General features: G+C 47.9%; 8 protein-coding genes across 8 annotated transcripts; 3 read left to right on the forward strand and 5 right to left on the reverse strand.

Moving 5' to 3' along the window:
- Window positions 1–949: 949 nt before the first annotated feature.
- On the forward strand, window positions 950–2,222 carry N7518_002744 (UDP-glucose:hexose-1-phosphate uridylyltransferase; the record flags this gene model as incomplete). The annotated part of the gene is made up of 3 exons (XM_057183672.1): window positions 950–1,047; window positions 1,110–1,294; window positions 1,351–2,222. 3 exons carry the CDS (start codon window positions 950–952, stop codon window positions 2,220–2,222), a joined length of 1,155 nt encoding a protein of 384 aa, XP_057045122.1.
- Window positions 2,223–2,473: 251 nt separating this feature from the next.
- Window positions 2,474–2,986, reverse strand: N7518_002745 (Erg28 family protein; the record flags this gene model as incomplete). Its single annotated transcript, XM_057183673.1, has 2 exons — window positions 2,474–2,818; window positions 2,924–2,986. The coding sequence occupies 2 exons, from the start codon at window positions 2,984–2,986 to the stop codon at window positions 2,474–2,476; spliced, it is 408 nt and encodes a 135-aa protein (XP_057045123.1).
- Window positions 2,987–3,173: 187 nt separating this feature from the next.
- On the forward strand, window positions 3,174–4,275 carry N7518_002746 (ketoreductase; the record flags this gene model as incomplete). The annotated part of the gene is made up of 2 exons (XM_057183674.1): window positions 3,174–3,347; window positions 3,412–4,275. The coding sequence occupies 2 exons, from the start codon at window positions 3,174–3,176 to the stop codon at window positions 4,273–4,275; spliced, it is 1,038 nt and encodes a 345-aa protein (XP_057045124.1).
- Window positions 4,276–4,636: 361 nt separating this feature from the next.
- On the forward strand, window positions 4,637–5,407 carry N7518_002747 (uncharacterized protein; the record flags this gene model as incomplete). The annotated part of the gene is made up of 1 exon (XM_057183675.1): window positions 4,637–5,407. The coding sequence occupies one exon, from the start codon at window positions 4,637–4,639 to the stop codon at window positions 5,405–5,407; it is 771 nt and encodes a 256-aa protein (XP_057045125.1).
- A 1,811-nt stretch (window positions 5,408–7,218) lies between these two features.
- N7518_002748 (Hsp70 family protein) lies at window positions 7,219–8,463 on the reverse strand (the record flags this gene model as incomplete). Its single annotated transcript, XM_057183676.1, has 4 exons — window positions 7,219–7,484; window positions 7,537–7,606; window positions 7,772–8,331; window positions 8,403–8,463. The coding sequence occupies 4 exons, from the start codon at window positions 8,461–8,463 to the stop codon at window positions 7,219–7,221; spliced, it is 957 nt and encodes a 318-aa protein (XP_057045126.1).
- A 2,812-nt stretch (window positions 8,464–11,275) lies between these two features.
- Window positions 11,276–12,120, reverse strand: N7518_002749 (GNAT family N-acetyltransferase; the record flags this gene model as incomplete). The annotated part of the gene is made up of 3 exons (XM_057183677.1): window positions 11,276–11,718; window positions 11,790–11,924; window positions 11,961–12,120. 3 exons carry the CDS (start codon window positions 12,118–12,120, stop codon window positions 11,276–11,278), a joined length of 738 nt encoding a protein of 245 aa, XP_057045127.1.
- A 456-nt stretch (window positions 12,121–12,576) lies between these two features.
- On the reverse strand, window positions 12,577–13,096 carry N7518_002750 (uncharacterized protein; the record flags this gene model as incomplete). The annotated part of the gene is made up of 2 exons (XM_057183678.1): window positions 12,577–12,772; window positions 12,825–13,096. The coding sequence occupies 2 exons, from the start codon at window positions 13,094–13,096 to the stop codon at window positions 12,577–12,579; spliced, it is 468 nt and encodes a 155-aa protein (XP_057045128.1).
- A 1,760-nt stretch (window positions 13,097–14,856) lies between these two features.
- N7518_002751 (uncharacterized protein) lies at window positions 14,857–16,528 on the reverse strand (the record flags this gene model as incomplete). Its single annotated transcript, XM_057183679.1, has 3 exons — window positions 14,857–15,821; window positions 15,980–16,102; window positions 16,186–16,528. 3 exons carry the CDS (start codon window positions 16,526–16,528, stop codon window positions 14,857–14,859), a joined length of 1,431 nt encoding a protein of 476 aa, XP_057045129.1.
- Window positions 16,529–16,577: the final 49 nt, after the last annotated feature.

The following is a 16,577-nucleotide window of genomic DNA, read 5'->3' on the forward strand; positions in this document are numbered from 1 at the left end:
CATTCCAGCAGCAGTTTGTATTCCTTGAGTGGTATGCTAAGGAGCAGGCGGTAGTGCAGGATTCTTGAAACCAGCGCATAGAATCGGTGGTTGACTGATATGAGTGGGAGAAGTGCCCGTGTTGAGAAGTCGGATAGGATTTGGATGAATACCTAGATATCTCTTTAGGACCGTAGCTCAGAGTATGCTCTGTGTACATACTTCGTTGGGCAGCGAGTCCAAGGTCATCACGGGTTTAGCGGGGTTCATAGTGGTTGATTATTGTGTCAATTGAGATTCAACCTGGGAAGATAGACCAATTTATGCTAGGTGTATACTCCAAGGTGTAATACAACAGACCAGAGACAACAAGTGTATGTGAGTTGCACTATTGCTGTTGGTCTTGCTGTACATCGACATAGAGACGATAAGGGATAAGGGATAGGTGACGTCATATCGCGGGAGGCGGGCATGAATTTCCTTTTCCGGCTTTTTGGTGTGCCAGTCCACTACAGTCCACTACCGTCCACTGCTAACCCACTGCTAGCCCACATAAGCATCCTATGTGGGACACGACCCGGGGATTGTGATCTTCACGGTTAGTTGCGGTACCAAATTGCCTCTTTCGGCTCAATTTGGGTCAAACAGTCCCCCCGAACGTGCCTGGTTCCCCGAAAACTGGGGGGATCCCGATTTCTGTACGGGTCACCGAGAGAAAATGATGCCAAGGCGTTGTATGCTAATATATATTGTTTCTAAAACTTCGCGATACCATTAGCACATTAGGCGAGATCCACGTGTGGCCTCCTATACACAAAACTTGGCCTGATACATTCATTCCTACTCCGGACACCCCGCCTCCCCATTAGAAGTCCAACCCCGACCCTTTCAACTGTTTTCGGGCATTTCTTTTTTCTTTCGGTTTCTTCTTCTCTCCCCTCCAGTATTTTTGTTATTTCAACCTACAACCATGGACAACGTACTCAACGACATCTCCCATCGGAGATATAACCCCCTCCGTGGCTCCTCCATCCTGGTCTCCCCACACCGAACCAAGCGTCCCTGGCAGTAAGTATTGTTGTCAAAAAGCGACATTGCCCAACAAATCAGCTAACCATACAACAATCCAGAGGAGCACAGGAGAGCCCCTCCAAGACTACCCTACCTGGCTACGACCCCAAATGCTACCTCTGTCCCGGGAATGAGCGCGCCCAGGGCGATACCAACCCCAATTATGAGAGCACTTTCGTATTCGTGAACGACTACAGCGCAGTAAAGGAAGAACAAGCGGCCTATAATCCCTCAAACCAGGATGGTACGCCCAACCGCCCAGCGCATCCGTACCACACGTATCAAGCTCACAAACCACAGAACTCGAATCGCGATTTCTCAAAGCCGAGCCCGTAACCGGCAAGTGCTACGTACTCACATTCTCATCCGCGCACAACCTGACCCTTGCCGACCTGGCGCCTCGCGAGATCATGCCCGTGATCAACGCCTGGACAGAGATATACGCAGCACACCTGTCCCCGACCTCGCCGCTAGCGAAAAACGCACCCGTAACAACGCTACCGCCCACATCCACCTTAACAAGCGCCACGAAGCCAAAGGAGCAGTACCGGTACATGCAAATCTTCGAAAACAAGGGCGAGGCGATGGGGTGCTCGAACCCGCACCCACACGGCCAAGTCTGGACAACCAGCTCAATGCCGGAAGAGCCCGCCGCCGAAATGAATCAGATGATTAAGTACCGCCAGCAACACGGCGGTAGCCACCTGCTGGAGGACTATGCGGCGCTAGAGAGCCGCAAGCAGGAGCGCGTTGTGTTTGAGAACGAGGCATTCATAGTTGTCTGTCCATGGTGGGCGACGTGGCCGTTTGAGACGATGATTATTAGCCGCACGCACAAACGCGCACTAGTGGATTTGTCCGAGGCCGATAAGATGCTGCTTGCTGAGGCGATCGCTGAGACTACCCGTCGCTATGATAATCTCTTCGAGACGCACTTCCCTTACAGTATGGGTATTCACCAGGCTCCGCTTGATGGTACCGAGGAGGAGATTGAGGCATCCTACCTGCACTTGCATTTCTATCCGCCCCTGTTGCGAAGCGCTACCGTGCGTAAGTTCTTGGTTGGCTATGAGCTTATGGCGGAGCCTCAACGTGATATTACTCCTGAGCAAGCTGCTGATAAGCTGCGGGCTTGCGGTGGTGAGTTGTACAGGAAGAAGATCGATTCGTGAATGTCTCTGAATTAAAAAGAAAAAAAAAATGATGAATTCTGGGCGGGTTATACCAGAGTTGAACCTATTTCATCCTATATCTATATGCAATTATATTATTTTCTCCGCCAAGGCTTTTGTGCCGAATGTAAGTTATGTTATAGTTGTGGTCCAACATGCAATGCTCGTTCCGCTATAGCTATCGGTTCCGTGTGTTGCATTGCATTGAACCATCCCTGAAGCCGGATCATCCCCTCTTCCAAATCAGGCACTTAACCCAGGTACGCTCCGCGCTGGGTGAACATCCAAGCCAGCGAACCCGACGCAACAATCAAAGGATTCAAGAACCGGCCCTTGAGCGAGGCATTGCCGAGGACGAGCTCGCCAACAAAGTGAGACAGCGCAATGCCGTACGTCCACATGCCAAGGTTGTACGCGACAGGGTTCGTGATGTTGTAAGCAGCGGTCATGCGAATGACTGCAGAGAGGAAGGTCCAGGTTCCGAAGATGCGGCCGGAGAGCGGAGTTGCGGGAACCGTGCCATTGCTGTAGAGTAGAGAGGTGTAATTCGGGGCAATGTAGGCTTGCAGGCTGTTAAGAGCGGAAACGACCGAGACCTGTATAGAGAGTGGTGGTTAGATTGAGGGAATAGAGGCATCGGTAGCTAGGGGTTCGGAGTGGCAGTGGTAATGGGGACTGGGGTGGACACGGGTAGAACTTACGAAAAAGAGCCATTTGGGCAGGAGGCCCTCGGACTGAGGCAGATAGGCTAAGTATTGGTCCATTTCTGAGCGTGATTTTGTCTTTTTGTTTGGTTTGAAGGGAGTTGATTGTTTTTCTTGTGACTCGAGGAGACGCCGAGGATGTTCCGGGAGTCTTGGCGTGGATCTTCCCAACAAGCCTCGCATTAGTTTGCTCAACTTTTCCTTTTTCTTCTGTCAACTTCTTGCTATTCACGTTTCTTCGCTCGTTATGGATATCTCGAAGCATATTGAATGCCTGTCTCAATGGCCAGCTCATATTGCCCCGGGCTTACCTACTTATGGAGCGCTGTTTCTCCTAGCGACTGGCGGGCTGGTCATTGCCTGCAAGGTCTGGACGTTCGTGCGGGTGCTTCTCAGCCTGTTCGTGCTTCCGGGTAAACCGGTATGAAATTTTATATTCAGATCCTGAAATTAACGGGATGAAGCTGACTAGAATGATCAAATAGCTTCGCTCGTTCGGTCCCCCCGGTAGCTGGGCCGTGGTAACAGGCGCCTCAGACGGCCTAGGCAAGGAATTCGCGCTGCAATTGGCCAAGTCGAAATTCAACATTGTGCTCGTATCCCGAACAGCCTCGAAGCTGGCAACCCTTTCAGAGGATATCAGCAAGCAGTTCCCGCAGGTGCAGACCAAGACACTCGCAATGGATTTCTCACGCAACGCCGATTCCGACTACCAGGCGCTGAGCGAACTTGTCTCCGATCTGGATGTTTCCGTTCTAGTCAACAACGTCGGCTTGAGCCATTCGATCCCCGTTCCGTTCGCCCAGACCCCCGCCGCAGAGATGGCCGATATCGTGACCATCAACTGCACCGGCACGCTGCGCGTCACTCAGCTTGTCGTTCCGGGCATGATACAGCGCCGCCGCGGTCTGATTCTGACCATGGGCTCTTTCGGTGGCCTCCTACCTACTCCGTTCCTCGCCACTTACTCCGGCAGCAAGGCTTTCCTTCAGCACTGGTCTACTGCTCTTGGCGGCGAGTTGGCCCCCTACGGCATTGATGTGGAACTTGTCCAGGCCTACCTGATTACCTCTGCCATGTCCAAGATCCGTCGTGCTTCGGCTTCTATTCCTACCCCTCGCGCTTTCGTTCGCTCCGTTCTGTCAAAGATTGGTCGTAGTGGTGGTTCGCCTACCTACGCTTACAGCTCGTCGCCATACTGGAGCCATGGTATTATGGCCTGGTTCCTGACTTGTGTTTCTGGGACTATGGGCAAGCTTGTTCTCGGGCAGAACAAGTCTATGCACGAGAGCATTCGCAAGCGCGCTCTCCGCAAGGCTGAGCGTGAGAATGCTAAGAAGAGCACTTGAGTTGCTTGGTTTGCTTGGTTTGCTCGATTTGCTGTTGTTGTGGAGTACAAGGAGCACACTACGAGTGATGCTTCCCTTCTCGGGCGTGATCTATATATTATTCGAAATGCATGATGGGTTCGACGAAGTGTATAAACAGAAAAATGATAATCAGCGCTCATGTGAATATTATTGATACCTAACGGTCATCGTATCCTATACCAAGAAAATGAAAGCTAAACTCCGTCCCCGATGATATCGTAGAATTCTTATCGATAAGCTCTTATCACCCCGTGGACAATCATCCATGACGACCAGCTAGAAACTGCACATGTTACAATCAAACTAACCTGACGCATATAAGTTTATATCCAGACTCATCATGTCTCAATCGACTCACTTCATCAGTGGCATCGAAGATGCCTCATACAAAAATCCCACGTCATCAAAAACACCGATCTGTGACAATCGCATTCATCTCCTGCTTGCCGCAACCGGCTCAGTCGCGACTATCAAAATAGCCAATATCATCAGCGCCCTTTCCCCGCATATCCACAAGCTCTCAATAAGAGTAATCCTCACCACCAAAGCCAAGCAATTCCTCGCCGGCCAGTCCGCCGAGCAGCCCACCGCCTCGTCCCTCATTTTTCTCCCTGGCGTGGAAGCCGTGTACGACGATGACGCTGAGTGGGGACCAGAGCCCTGGCGCCGAGGCGTTGATATCTTGCACATCTCTCTCCGACGCTGGGCAGATATCCTTGTCATTGCTCCTCTTTCCGCAAACACCCTAGCTAAGCTCGCCAACGGACTAAGCGATAACCTGTTGACATCGGTATGTCGGGCGTGGGATACCGATGGCCAGGTTGACGGGAAACGAAAGCGAATAGTAGTTGCGCCGGCCATGAATACGGCTATGTGGCGGCACCCAGTGACGGCCCAGCATATCGGGGTGCTAGAGGAGGAGTGGGGGGTTAATAAAGACGAGGACAGGGGAGAGGAAACAGGCTGGTTCGAGGTTCTACACCCGCAGTCGTCGAAGGTGTTAGCTTGTGGGGATGTGGGGAGTGGCGCGATGTTGGAATGGACTGAGATAGTGAAGGTTATTGAAGATAGGTTAGGGTTGGGGGATCAGAACTCATCTCAGAGTAGTTAGGATATGTCCTTGCCATTCCTCTATATTCGCATTTATCCTCCAGGCAACATACTTCCGGCGTAGCGGACATTTCCAAGTCATCTTCTTGGATTATTTATGGCATCTATTAGACATTTTTCCACACTAAGAAACCTATATCAGTAACTTTCTCTGACATCCTCAATAATCTATCGTGGGTTTACTCCAATGATGTTGGGCATCAGTTCTTATGCTTGGATGTATTTTTTTAGCTCCCGATGTTCGCTGTTTGCCCCTTATGCTCGTTTAGATTTTTGCACAAGGCTTCTTGATCACTTTCCCCTTTCAAATCCAATTGAACCCACTGTGCAAATTTCACTTGTGTCGGCTTTACAATATCGTGAAAAGAGTGGGGTCCCATCTCACAACCAGGTGAGTGAACCAATTCTGAGAGCTGGGCCATGTATTGACCCCAAATAGGCGATTGATTGGCGAGTTGTAAGAGAACATGCAAATTGGACTGTATAAGGCGGCTAAAGTCGGGTACCAGAAGGTTTGATTGAGATTCGTGGGAGCCCAATACATAATGAGGAAGAGAGCTGATTAAAACATAATCACAATGGTGTTTTCCGTCTTGGTGTCCTGCTTCCTCCTGGTGTTTTTGGTCCCTTGGTTGGCTTGTGATCTCGCCCTTGCTGTCTGTATAGGCCTTGATCGCCGATAGTGGCGGAACTGCTGGCAACCCCACTAGTTCTGCGGAGTACACGATGATAAACGGAAGAAAAAAGTCACTGAATGCATCTCCGGTTTTGGGGAGCTCATAGATAGGTGTGCAGATACGTAAGCGCCGTCGATCGTGATACTGGTAATGCAAAGCCAGTCCACGCCATTCATCAAAGTCATTTAGACAAGTCGCAGGTTTATCCGATAGGGGCTGCGATGGCCGACACCCATAAGAGCATAATAACTCGAATGTTCTTGCTTGATCGACTTCATTAATGACAATCTCGATATCCTGGCTGTCTGTTAGATAGACCTTTGCTAACATTCTTAGAGCTCTGGATAACATACCAATGGACAAAGTCCCCCCCCATAACAGCTAGCAGCGTTTACTCCCCAGAGCGCCGAAGAGATTCCGGCGTCTTCTAATAGTTCCACAAGCCTTGCAATGTCATCTATGCCCGGGCCTTGCACGGATGTAAGGAAATCCTTCTCGAGAGTCATGATCGGGCCTTTCAAACGTGGCAACGTGGCAAGGGGGCGCCAGATTGTACGGGTGCGAAGGTGCAGGGGTCGGATTATTGAATGAGAATGTAATATATTGTCGTTGAATATTTCAGACCGCTTTCGACACGGCTCTATGATACTGTACTGTAAATGATACTAGTCACATGGTTACAGTCGGACCGCAAAAGTCTCCGTACGGGGAGGTACAACAGTCTACCCACCCTCTTTTCTAGTGGGCAGAGATCTGCCTAATATTTCCCTAATTCATCTTAGTCCTTGGTATTACGCTCGTATTTGTATTACATAAAGTTCCCCTGGTTCCTCTCTTCTATACTGTATAAGCCTTGAATTTATCGATTTATAATATGCCAGATGGATGCTAGGCAGTTAGTGATGCTTGGCGGCCCAACTATATATTAAATTGAGGGTTGAGAGCGCCGTTGTTTGGATATTAAATTATTTCGAATCTGTACAAGTACCGAATTACATACCACGCTATCTATAAGCTGAAAATTCTAAGTGGAGGTGGGTAACAACGAGTGTAGATTCGGCTGAATGAAGGTAGAAGGTACGAGGCTATCTACTCTAGCTATGTGCGGTGCCTGCCTTACTGGGCACCCAACAAATTACACGTGCGTTCGGGGTTTATCTTCGGGTTCAAGGACAACACGTCTTCGTCTTTGGCTGGGAGACGGGAAATTCAAGTTGAAATCAAAGTGCCAAGACCGACTCATTTCACCATTGAAACGAGTCTTGATCCTTTCAAACTTTTCCATGGCGCGGCTCCCTGGTCGGATCTCGCTCAGGGATAGGGAATCGAATCCCCCTTCAACCCTATTAGACAGTAGTTCATAGAATCGACTGTCAATAGCAGTTCCACCACATTTAGCCCCTGTTGCGTATTAGTGTTCAGTCCATGTCAATTATATCTTTGTATAACTTACCCATAACGGTGGTGATCTGCTCAAGAGAGATTGTCGGATCGACATCTGTGACATAGTATGTTGTGATATCCTAGTCACAGTGTAAGATTATGAAGTTTCAACGGTATAATCGGGTATCTCACCACTGTACCACCTCTACAGTCACAGATCAGGATTCCATCACGAGGCTAAGGTTAAGTGAATAAAATATTTAGCTAAACGAACCGAGGACACCGGGTTGATAATTTTTACTTACCTCGAAATTGACCCTTCTGTCACTGAAAACAGCAAGAGCTGCAGCCTCTGGTTCTGGTATGGTCCACACTCGATGTTGAGGGCTTTTTCCAAAGCCGGCTCCTTGGATTGCTTGATGCATTAGGTTCTGCGTCTCTTCGGACCAGCTGGCCGGCGTCGTGAACCAGAAATCGATCGGCACTCCACTTAGACCCAGTTCGGCGGAGATATAGGTCTGGATGTGTGTGTAGATCTGAGAAAGATAGTCTTTCACGGTGTCTACAGCTTCCTTCTGGTCAGGCAGCTCCAGAATCTTTGAAGCAGTGGCGATCTTCAGGAATGTATCGTCGAACTTGCTGCTACTTTGAAAGTTTGCGTCCAATAGCAGCTTTGTCCAGGCATATGATCGCACGTCTTGTGTGACCTCAAAGCCCCAGAGAGGGGCTCCTCCATCCTGCATGTATGAAATTAGGGATGGGGTGTTGGCCTTACCATTAATACCTGGAGGCCACTGCTTGATCAAATCGATACTATCAATATCTGCTTGACCACCTACATGAGTTGTAAGGACATATGCAATTTCTATTTCCCAAGAGGAAAATTCGTTAGTGAAAGGAATGAATGAGTTATTGAAGGAAAGTGGACTTTCTTACCTGTGAAGGTGGTACCGTAGTCCACACCCACGACAAGCTTGTACCCATGCTTAGCTTCCATACTGCCTTGGAATCAAGATGGATTCTATCTGTGTTGCAAGTGACCTTGGAAGGACAGGTTGGATTGAAAACTCGACCCAGAAGACCCTTAGTGTTATAGATTTGATCTTCCGTGGTTCATTCCCGATGGGCTAGTTCCAATAATTTCCAAGGATTTCCAAGGTGATGTTTCTGTTTCGTCTTTTCAACATGACCATATGTTTCATTGCATGCAAGCACTGAGGTTGATGTTAAACAGAACCACCTAATTACAAGATTGAAAGACATATTAGTTCTCCTGGTCATGTCATTGGGCCGCAGTTTATTCTACCCCAAAGCATCTGGATTAGGTTCAAAGAAGAATAAAGAAATGTGTTGTGCTAATCTCCCATGGAGGTACTCCGTATTCTAGTTTCTTCTCATTATTCGCCCCTACAGCACCCCAGCATATGTTGTGGTTGAGGAACAAGATCAGAAATGATCTCGATGGAATTGGCTTGTCAGTTTGCTTTTTTTGTATTGTTTCGTGTTCAATATACTCCGCACACCCTCCTCATTATCACAGTATGCGAGTTGATAAAAATTTTCAAAATAAAAAAAGAATGGCGCCACCCGGAATCGAACCGGGGCTAACACAGATCATTGTTGTACCACAATGTGTCGTCATACCACTAGACCATGGCACCTATTGGATGGGAAAATGATCCTCTTTACTATACATGATCTTTATCGTACCATTGCAAGGCAACATACATTACCCACAGGGAGAGTTGACGACTTAGAGATAAACACTATAGTTGTGCGTGATGTTTCCGTAGCAATTGGCAATCTCACGATACCGATACTAGCTTGTCAGGCTAGGCTAGCAGGTTGACTTGCGTAATGTAAGTAGGTTCATGGATAGATTCATGGTGTAGAAAGTAATGTATGCAACACTTCTAACAGAGAAATATATATCTCCACCCCTCGGGAATACTCTGCTTTGCTACTACGATGTAAATTCAATTATTTCTACATGCTCTCATAGCTTGTAGAACAAACAATGTTATGGATCATATTGTTAGGCTGGGTCAATATAGTTAGTACTGGCAGCATAGTTGTAAGTCAGCAAGTGACATCCGTCGTATTTCACGTTCTTGCCGAAGCACAAGTGAATCGTGATCCGCGTGGCGTAACACGACAACAACCTTTAATTATTCCATGTAAGCACAATAATTTGATCACGAAAAAAGTACTACGGCTAAGTAAAGGCCAATCAATAAATAGGTTTAACCAAAAAAAAAAAAAAAAAAAAAAGCCAGACGGGGGGCTCGAACCCCCAACCCCCAGATTAGAAGTCTGATGCGCTGCCAATTGCGCCAGCCCGGCTTGGAATGTGGAAAGCTCTCAATAATGTGATCGACTTTGCCTCGCGTTTCGAGCCTAGGTAGCCTACTACATTATCGAAGAGGGGGCCACTGCAACGGAGGCAGCAGGGGTACCAACAAGTCCTGCCTGCGAAACGGGGTGAAAGCAAAGTCATTCATTGGGAGTAGTAGGATGTTGGAGAGGAGAACACCATGGAGTAACTACTAGAATGGAAGGTTGAAGCCAACCTGTAGGTGTCTTCGTTGCTATCTTTGCCTTAGGGGTAGTTATCCATGGATCACATGGCCGCTTAGTCATCCTGCTCTGGAATCCCCCACTAATCGTGCCAGGCGCCCAAAACACATACGGTATACGCCCACACACAGTAATAACTGGTTGACAACCAAAAACTCCTTTCCAGTATCGAAATCCTTTCTGAATGTCATGGAAGACGGCACAAATGTGGCCCTCTCGGTAGCCGTTAAGATCCTATTCCGTTTAAACTCGGAAAACACTCTATATCGCGAAGCGATATACTAAGCTAAGCTGCTCTTACCAGTTCTTATGTCTCCTATAATAAGAATATTCTTTCAGCGCCTAGGCTGAGGTGTAACGAGATTATCAATCTCCTAGTCCATAATAATTTGCGGGACCCGGAACTTCTCGACTTGAACATAAGTCGGCATCTCAAATGCTGAATACAAATCTTCATTCTGGTGCTCGTACTCGATAGCACTCTTTGGCTATTGAACGACTTGTAAAGTGCCTTACGATGGCATGTTTTGTGCTTTCTTTGTCTACTCCGGGCGCGAAACACCTCCTTCTTTCAACTGATCTCCCACTTTCTGCTTCCCCTTGTGCTGCCAATTTAAGCCGAGATGCCTAGCAGGGGCCCACCGAGAGGGTAAGTTTGGCGCAATCCAGTCCCGACTCCTTAAGAAGTGAAATTGTTAACGGGATCGGGTTTGTTCCCAGAGGCTGGAGGCATCGCCCACGGATTCAAACTACAAGCAGCAACAATCCATCTGACTCGGTTATTCAACATGTTCTGGTCAGGGATTAAGAGACTGTGGCTTGTCATGGGAGCTGGAATGACCGAACGTGCTGCCTACTATGGTACCATTATCATGATACGTATGCGTCGAACTCCAGTTGAAAGGACATCGGACTTGACGATTCATAGAAAACTATGTGCAAAATTCAGCTTTTGACAAGTCCAAAGGGGGTGTTGGATTGACCAAGGGGGGATTGATATATCAATCCCCTATAATAAATTACCCAAAATGGTACGGTGGCCCCCCTCAGGTTTATGTACTGAGGGGGGTTACTGGTCGTAAAATAAGTGTGGGTACCCTGGTCCAGCACTAGTAAGACCCTCCTCATCTGGGTGTGCCCTAGCTTATGCTCCATATATAGTTCGGTGGGTGCATATTATTCGTCATTATTCATGTGATCTGCAATAGTTGAGAGCCCGGGCTTGACCTCGCCTATTTTCTCCCGAAAATGTAGTATAGCGCCCCGAGGCCAAGACTCATTAGCGTAGAGACTGGGGCAATGACAGATTCATGCCAGGCAGTATGTTTGAATCTTTCCTCCATCATGTAGATATCCACGCTCTCATCCTCTCCAAGTACTCGTATGGTCTCAGCTCCAACAAGGTCGCATCCAAGGTGCTCGTAGAGTAATTTTCCTATTGGACTGGCTATCACGGTCCACATCCAGCCCCTCTTCATGGCCTCTTTGCGACCCCAATCACACAACATGGTTGCGGCCCCACGCCGACGGAAATCGGGGTGTGTGATAAGCCACCCAAGATGAAGTTGCCTATTTCCATACTTCGCGAAATAGGTATCGAAAGCGTAGGTCATCGTCCTAGAATAGGCCCTCATATGTTCAGGATTAGCGTCTCGGCGCTCATTGATACCTAGGCCTGTGAATCACCGTCAGGTCTTCTATGTAATAAAAGGCTTGCTGCATCAAGATAGAACAGGGGAAACATACCGCCACCGGCAGACTTTGTCTCACCTGCCACGTCCCATATGCCAATCGAAATGGGTTTTTGAACAACCTCTTTCCCAAGTGAGACTGGGGCAGTAACAACGAGTGAGATGTATTTCTCAGGCTGGTCAATGTACTCTTCATACTGCACTCTTGTCCATTTTCAGAAATCACCCGGGTATTTGGCACGGTAGGGGAATTTGTAAGGGCAGCCGAGATCATCAGGAAAGCCGGCTTCGACAACGCAGGTTATCGAGTCTAAGTCAGCCCTGGTGGATGGACGCATGATGAGATGTTCGCCGGTAGGCTGTGCGTTGATAGATTCTCCATCCATCCTGTTGTGGTGGTTATAAATAAACGCGAGGTAATTCGATGCAGCAACAAAACTAGGATTGACTCACGTGAGCTCAGGTGATGGAAAAATCAGTATCAAAACACCCGAGATACGCGTAATCAAATAAAAGTTATCTTAACCTGAGGTGGCTGGAAATTTTGAGGCGATCTTAGGGCTGTTATTCCTCTTGTTTGCCTTACTTTGTTGGGCCCTTCCGATTACCCTTTTGGGTTAATCTGCCACGTTCACAAGAATGTACCTAAATCACCCTGGTACCAGGTTGGGCAGAGCTGAAATCGCACCTTGTATTTAATATTCACAGGGGACCCTTTACTCCGCTGCTGAACTTTGCGCAACATCTATATTGTGGCCTATAACAGCATTCACAATATGAACAGGTGCTAAGTTTCCGGAATGGAAAAAGTTGTCCATGTATGGCGATGATAGCTATTGGTGTTACCAGCTGCTTTGTCTCGACTGGCGAGGCGACATTCCTTGCGAATCCAGAGGCTGCTGACGTCTACGATACAAATATAATCCTTTCAATGCACAGCATATTTCAACATCATCAGAATGGCTTGGAAGGCTACAGGCATCATAATCAAGCCACATTTTCCTGGTTCTCGGAGATTCAGCATCTGCCAATGGTTTTCTATGAAGTACCCTGGTTAGACAGATTCGATGATCGACAAAAGCGAACTTACTCATTGCTATTGAAGACATCAAAGCCGGTGGAAATAATGAGCACAGGCCGAGCAAGATCGGCGATGATCTGCTTAACTGGGGCGGCAGCAAAGGGTGCTATCACAATCGATTCATCGTCGATTTCCGCGAATCCTCCTGTACCGTGAGGTCCAATAATTTTGAATTCCTTCTTGGTTAGAATCTCTTCTGCGACCTCTGTATAATCTGGGTCCTGAGCAAGTAATGGCACTATTTCATTGCCACGGTAAAGTTGAGCGATAGTGAGAGCCATCGAATGCTGGATCATACAGCCCGTTACATTTTCAATATCCGAGGTCTCATTCTAAGAGTTATGCTGCCTTTTTAGCCATTCAGGAGCAGAGCGGCAAAAATCACCGAGCCCGAAGTAAAGAACTTTCTTCACAGTATTTGTACCGAGTAAATCTTGGATTAAGGCTGCCAAATGCTTGCAGGTCGTGCTATTCTGCCATAATAAGTCTTTCTCGTCAAAGACTTGCATAGGCTGTGATATAAGCTCTCGAAAGTTTCGTGCAGTCTGATTGCTCCAATCCACAATATAAGAGCATAGGTAGGTTTCAGTTGGGCCGTTGGGTTGTATTTTCACAAGTTGCCAATATTCTTGGTACTTGATATAGGGTTTCCTAAGGAAAACTTAGCTTACAGGCTGAAATTGGGTCAGAACACCATACCCACGTACCAGATAGGATTCTATACTTGGAACAAGGGATTAGAAATTTGGATTTTGTTTCCATCAATTCGACGGACTGAAAATCGGACCATTGTATAGGATTGGCCCAATTGTTGTTCTATGTTCTTTAGATCCACTCTCGTCCAAAGCTTGGTACCAGAACTGTACAGATCTGCGGCTCTTTGGCTACTGATCCGCCAATCCGAGCACCCATAGTCGAGGGAGATATGCTCGGGTGATGCGAACGCATATCCTAGAGCGAAGATCCCGGCTACGAGCAGAAGGATGCCGAGGGCCAGGATGGTGTCAAGGGTAGCGTATAAATCAAACATAGACCAAATCCACACGTTTACTATTCGCATCCGCCGAGGACAGAATTGCTCGAGCCCGAAGCAAGCTAGGAGGAAAGCCAAGCAGGAAGAACAAACAACCAGAGAAGCGATCCTGGGTTGTGACATGGTCCCATAGCGAGCAAGGGTGAGGAACAAACCAAGTGGTGAGTTGTCGGGAGGAAAAAACCCAAGATTGTTTGGGAAGAGAAGAGGTTTATTCGTGGTCAGAGAAGAAAAGGCTAGGACTGAGCTGTGATATTCGATAATTGACTGCTTGTGTACGAGTACAGCGACAACTTTTGCTTTGAGGGATCAAGAAAAGTTCGACCACCTTGGAAGCTCTGCTACTGACTAGACATCAAAACATTTCACAACAAATTCTACACCGCCTGTTATCACCGCGGGCTATAGCCGTCTTACCGCCTCCATACCTTTCCAGTCCTGCTAAACAGAAATTGTCAGAATTAGGTATCTTTTGTATAGCCCGCTCATATAAAAGGTACATGTACCTAATACCTTATTTTTTTGACCCTCTAGCTAGTTAAATGAAGAAGGGCTTTAGGGCTTTAATGTCTAGTTTAATTAATTGGCTAGTAAAATAAATTTAGATGTCTCATATAGAAAAGTAAAAATCATGTTTATTGCGAAGCGAAGCAAGCAAGTATAAATCAAAAGGTCTCACGTACGTGTCACGTGGCCAAGTTTTCTCTGAGGGGGCTGAAATAATAGCGTTCTAGTGGGTCATCATGTGATCATCAGTTGCTTCGCTCTGCAACGACTCGACGGCCGCAGGCCGGCGAGATCACAAGTAAAACACAGTGGGGAAGGAGAAATCAGGTCAGGGGGACATTGAGGGGCCCTAGTTTGGGCTTATGTAAACACTGTTTTGTTTGTTTTGGGAATGTAACTAACTAACCACAATCACAATGGAGCTCTTTCCAAGGCTGCCGTGATCGGAGTTTCTCGTATATTCTATATCCGATAGAAAGACAGAGAAGGTGAATGAGGATACTATATCTCTCTCTTCTGGTGGACCTTCTCGACGTGCTCGGCAATACGTTTCGCAGCTTGTTCTGCAGACATCAAAGAGACATCTAGGCTCAATGCCTGTGTATTCTCAAATATGTATAGCACCTTCTGCGTTGCGATCTTTGCACCGCGCGCAGGATCCAGCAGCTTGCGCGATGATACCTCGGATCGACTTCTAGATACTATGCGCCGCTCGAGCTCTTCGATGTTGCAATGTATAGTGACGGGTATGAATGAGGCGCCACAACGTGAGGCAGCAGTCGCGTACTCCTGTGCTGCCGTTTGACCGACCATGCTCTGTGAGAAGTTTCCAGTAAAGACAAAAGCTGTACCGGGCAATATATGCTCATCTGTGCTGATCGCATCGAATACCAGGTCCCGCAGCTGCCGGCGAAACGTCTGGTATGTGGGTGCTGTTTTTGAACGCACAGCATCTGCAAGATCAGCTAGAAGATGATTGTGCACGACTCGTGCCTCGAGTCCAGCGAAAGCGAGATAAGTCGCTAATTTAGAGGCAATCGTGAATTTCCCGACACCGGCGAAGCCATTCAGAAGGATGAACTTCAGAGCACGCTTGTCAAGCGACTCTCGGATCAAGGATGAGCTCATTCGTGTCATCAATTTATGAGCATTGTCGTAGGAGAATGTTGAACCGGCTGCTTGAACGACATCCACGACAAAGACTCTGACCGGTGGTAGGTCCGCTTCGACTCGAAGGCGGTTTACTATAACACCATGATGCATTGACTCTGTAGACAAGACAACCGCATCTAATTTTGGCTCGGAGACTTGGGGGCCATAATTCTGTCGCGGCACCACCTTCAGCTCGAATGGGCGTCTTTCGAACGTCTGGAAGCCCTCTATGAATTGCCTTACCGCACTCTGACGCCTCTCGAATGATTCTGAAAGCTGATGGAGCTTCTTATGCGATGGGTCGCTCGGCGAAGCTGTCGATACAGCACAAAGGAGCGTCTTCGTGGCAAGCCAAGCCGACAAGAGTAAGTGAATTCTATGACCAATATGCAAATGGTCGAATGTCCCGTTCACTGTATAGGCCGTGAGTACTCTCAATGCAACGATAAGTTATGTGATATGATGTGCCTACCGCTGACTGTGTCAATCGCAATATCGTCCGCACACATCCGCTCCGTATTCGTTGACGGAAGCACTCGAATTATAGGCTCGATTTGACAATAAGGAGCGTCGCCGATGATCTGCTTGACATGACCTGTCACGATATTGGACGTCAGCAAAGATATCCTCGACGCTTCAATCCACACACTTCGGCTGCGTTGCAGCTTTGCCACATACTAGGAGAGTTAGAGTATACTTGATCCCATGTGTACGCGGAAAGCTGTAGGTCGGACCATCCGAATAATAGTACATCAATAGCAACGGTCGCTGACTCGACGCTCGTTTGGGCCAGTGAGGTGATCGTGGTAACGTAATGTTGTACGTACGGAAACAAGCTCGATCGGGCCTCTGATCTTGCGACGAAGACATTGTTGACAAGCACGAGTGTCAGCCTTTTTGTTGCGCATTTTGCTGAAGTGGATACAAGCAAGTGGATATGACTCCAGTCCAGCTCTCGAATATCCTCGGAGGCCACAATGCTGAGCACTCTAGCGCACTTCTGCTGGGACGCAGAGGCCATTGCGATTTGTGGGTTCGTCGCACAGGTAGAAACGTGGGAAGGTGGTTCC

Source organism: Penicillium psychrosexuale (assembly GCF_028828465.1).
Source record: "Penicillium psychrosexuale strain IBT 29551 chromosome Unknown utg000002l, whole genome shotgun sequence".
NCBI lineage: Eukaryota > Fungi > Ascomycota > Eurotiomycetes > Eurotiales > Aspergillaceae > Penicillium > Penicillium psychrosexuale.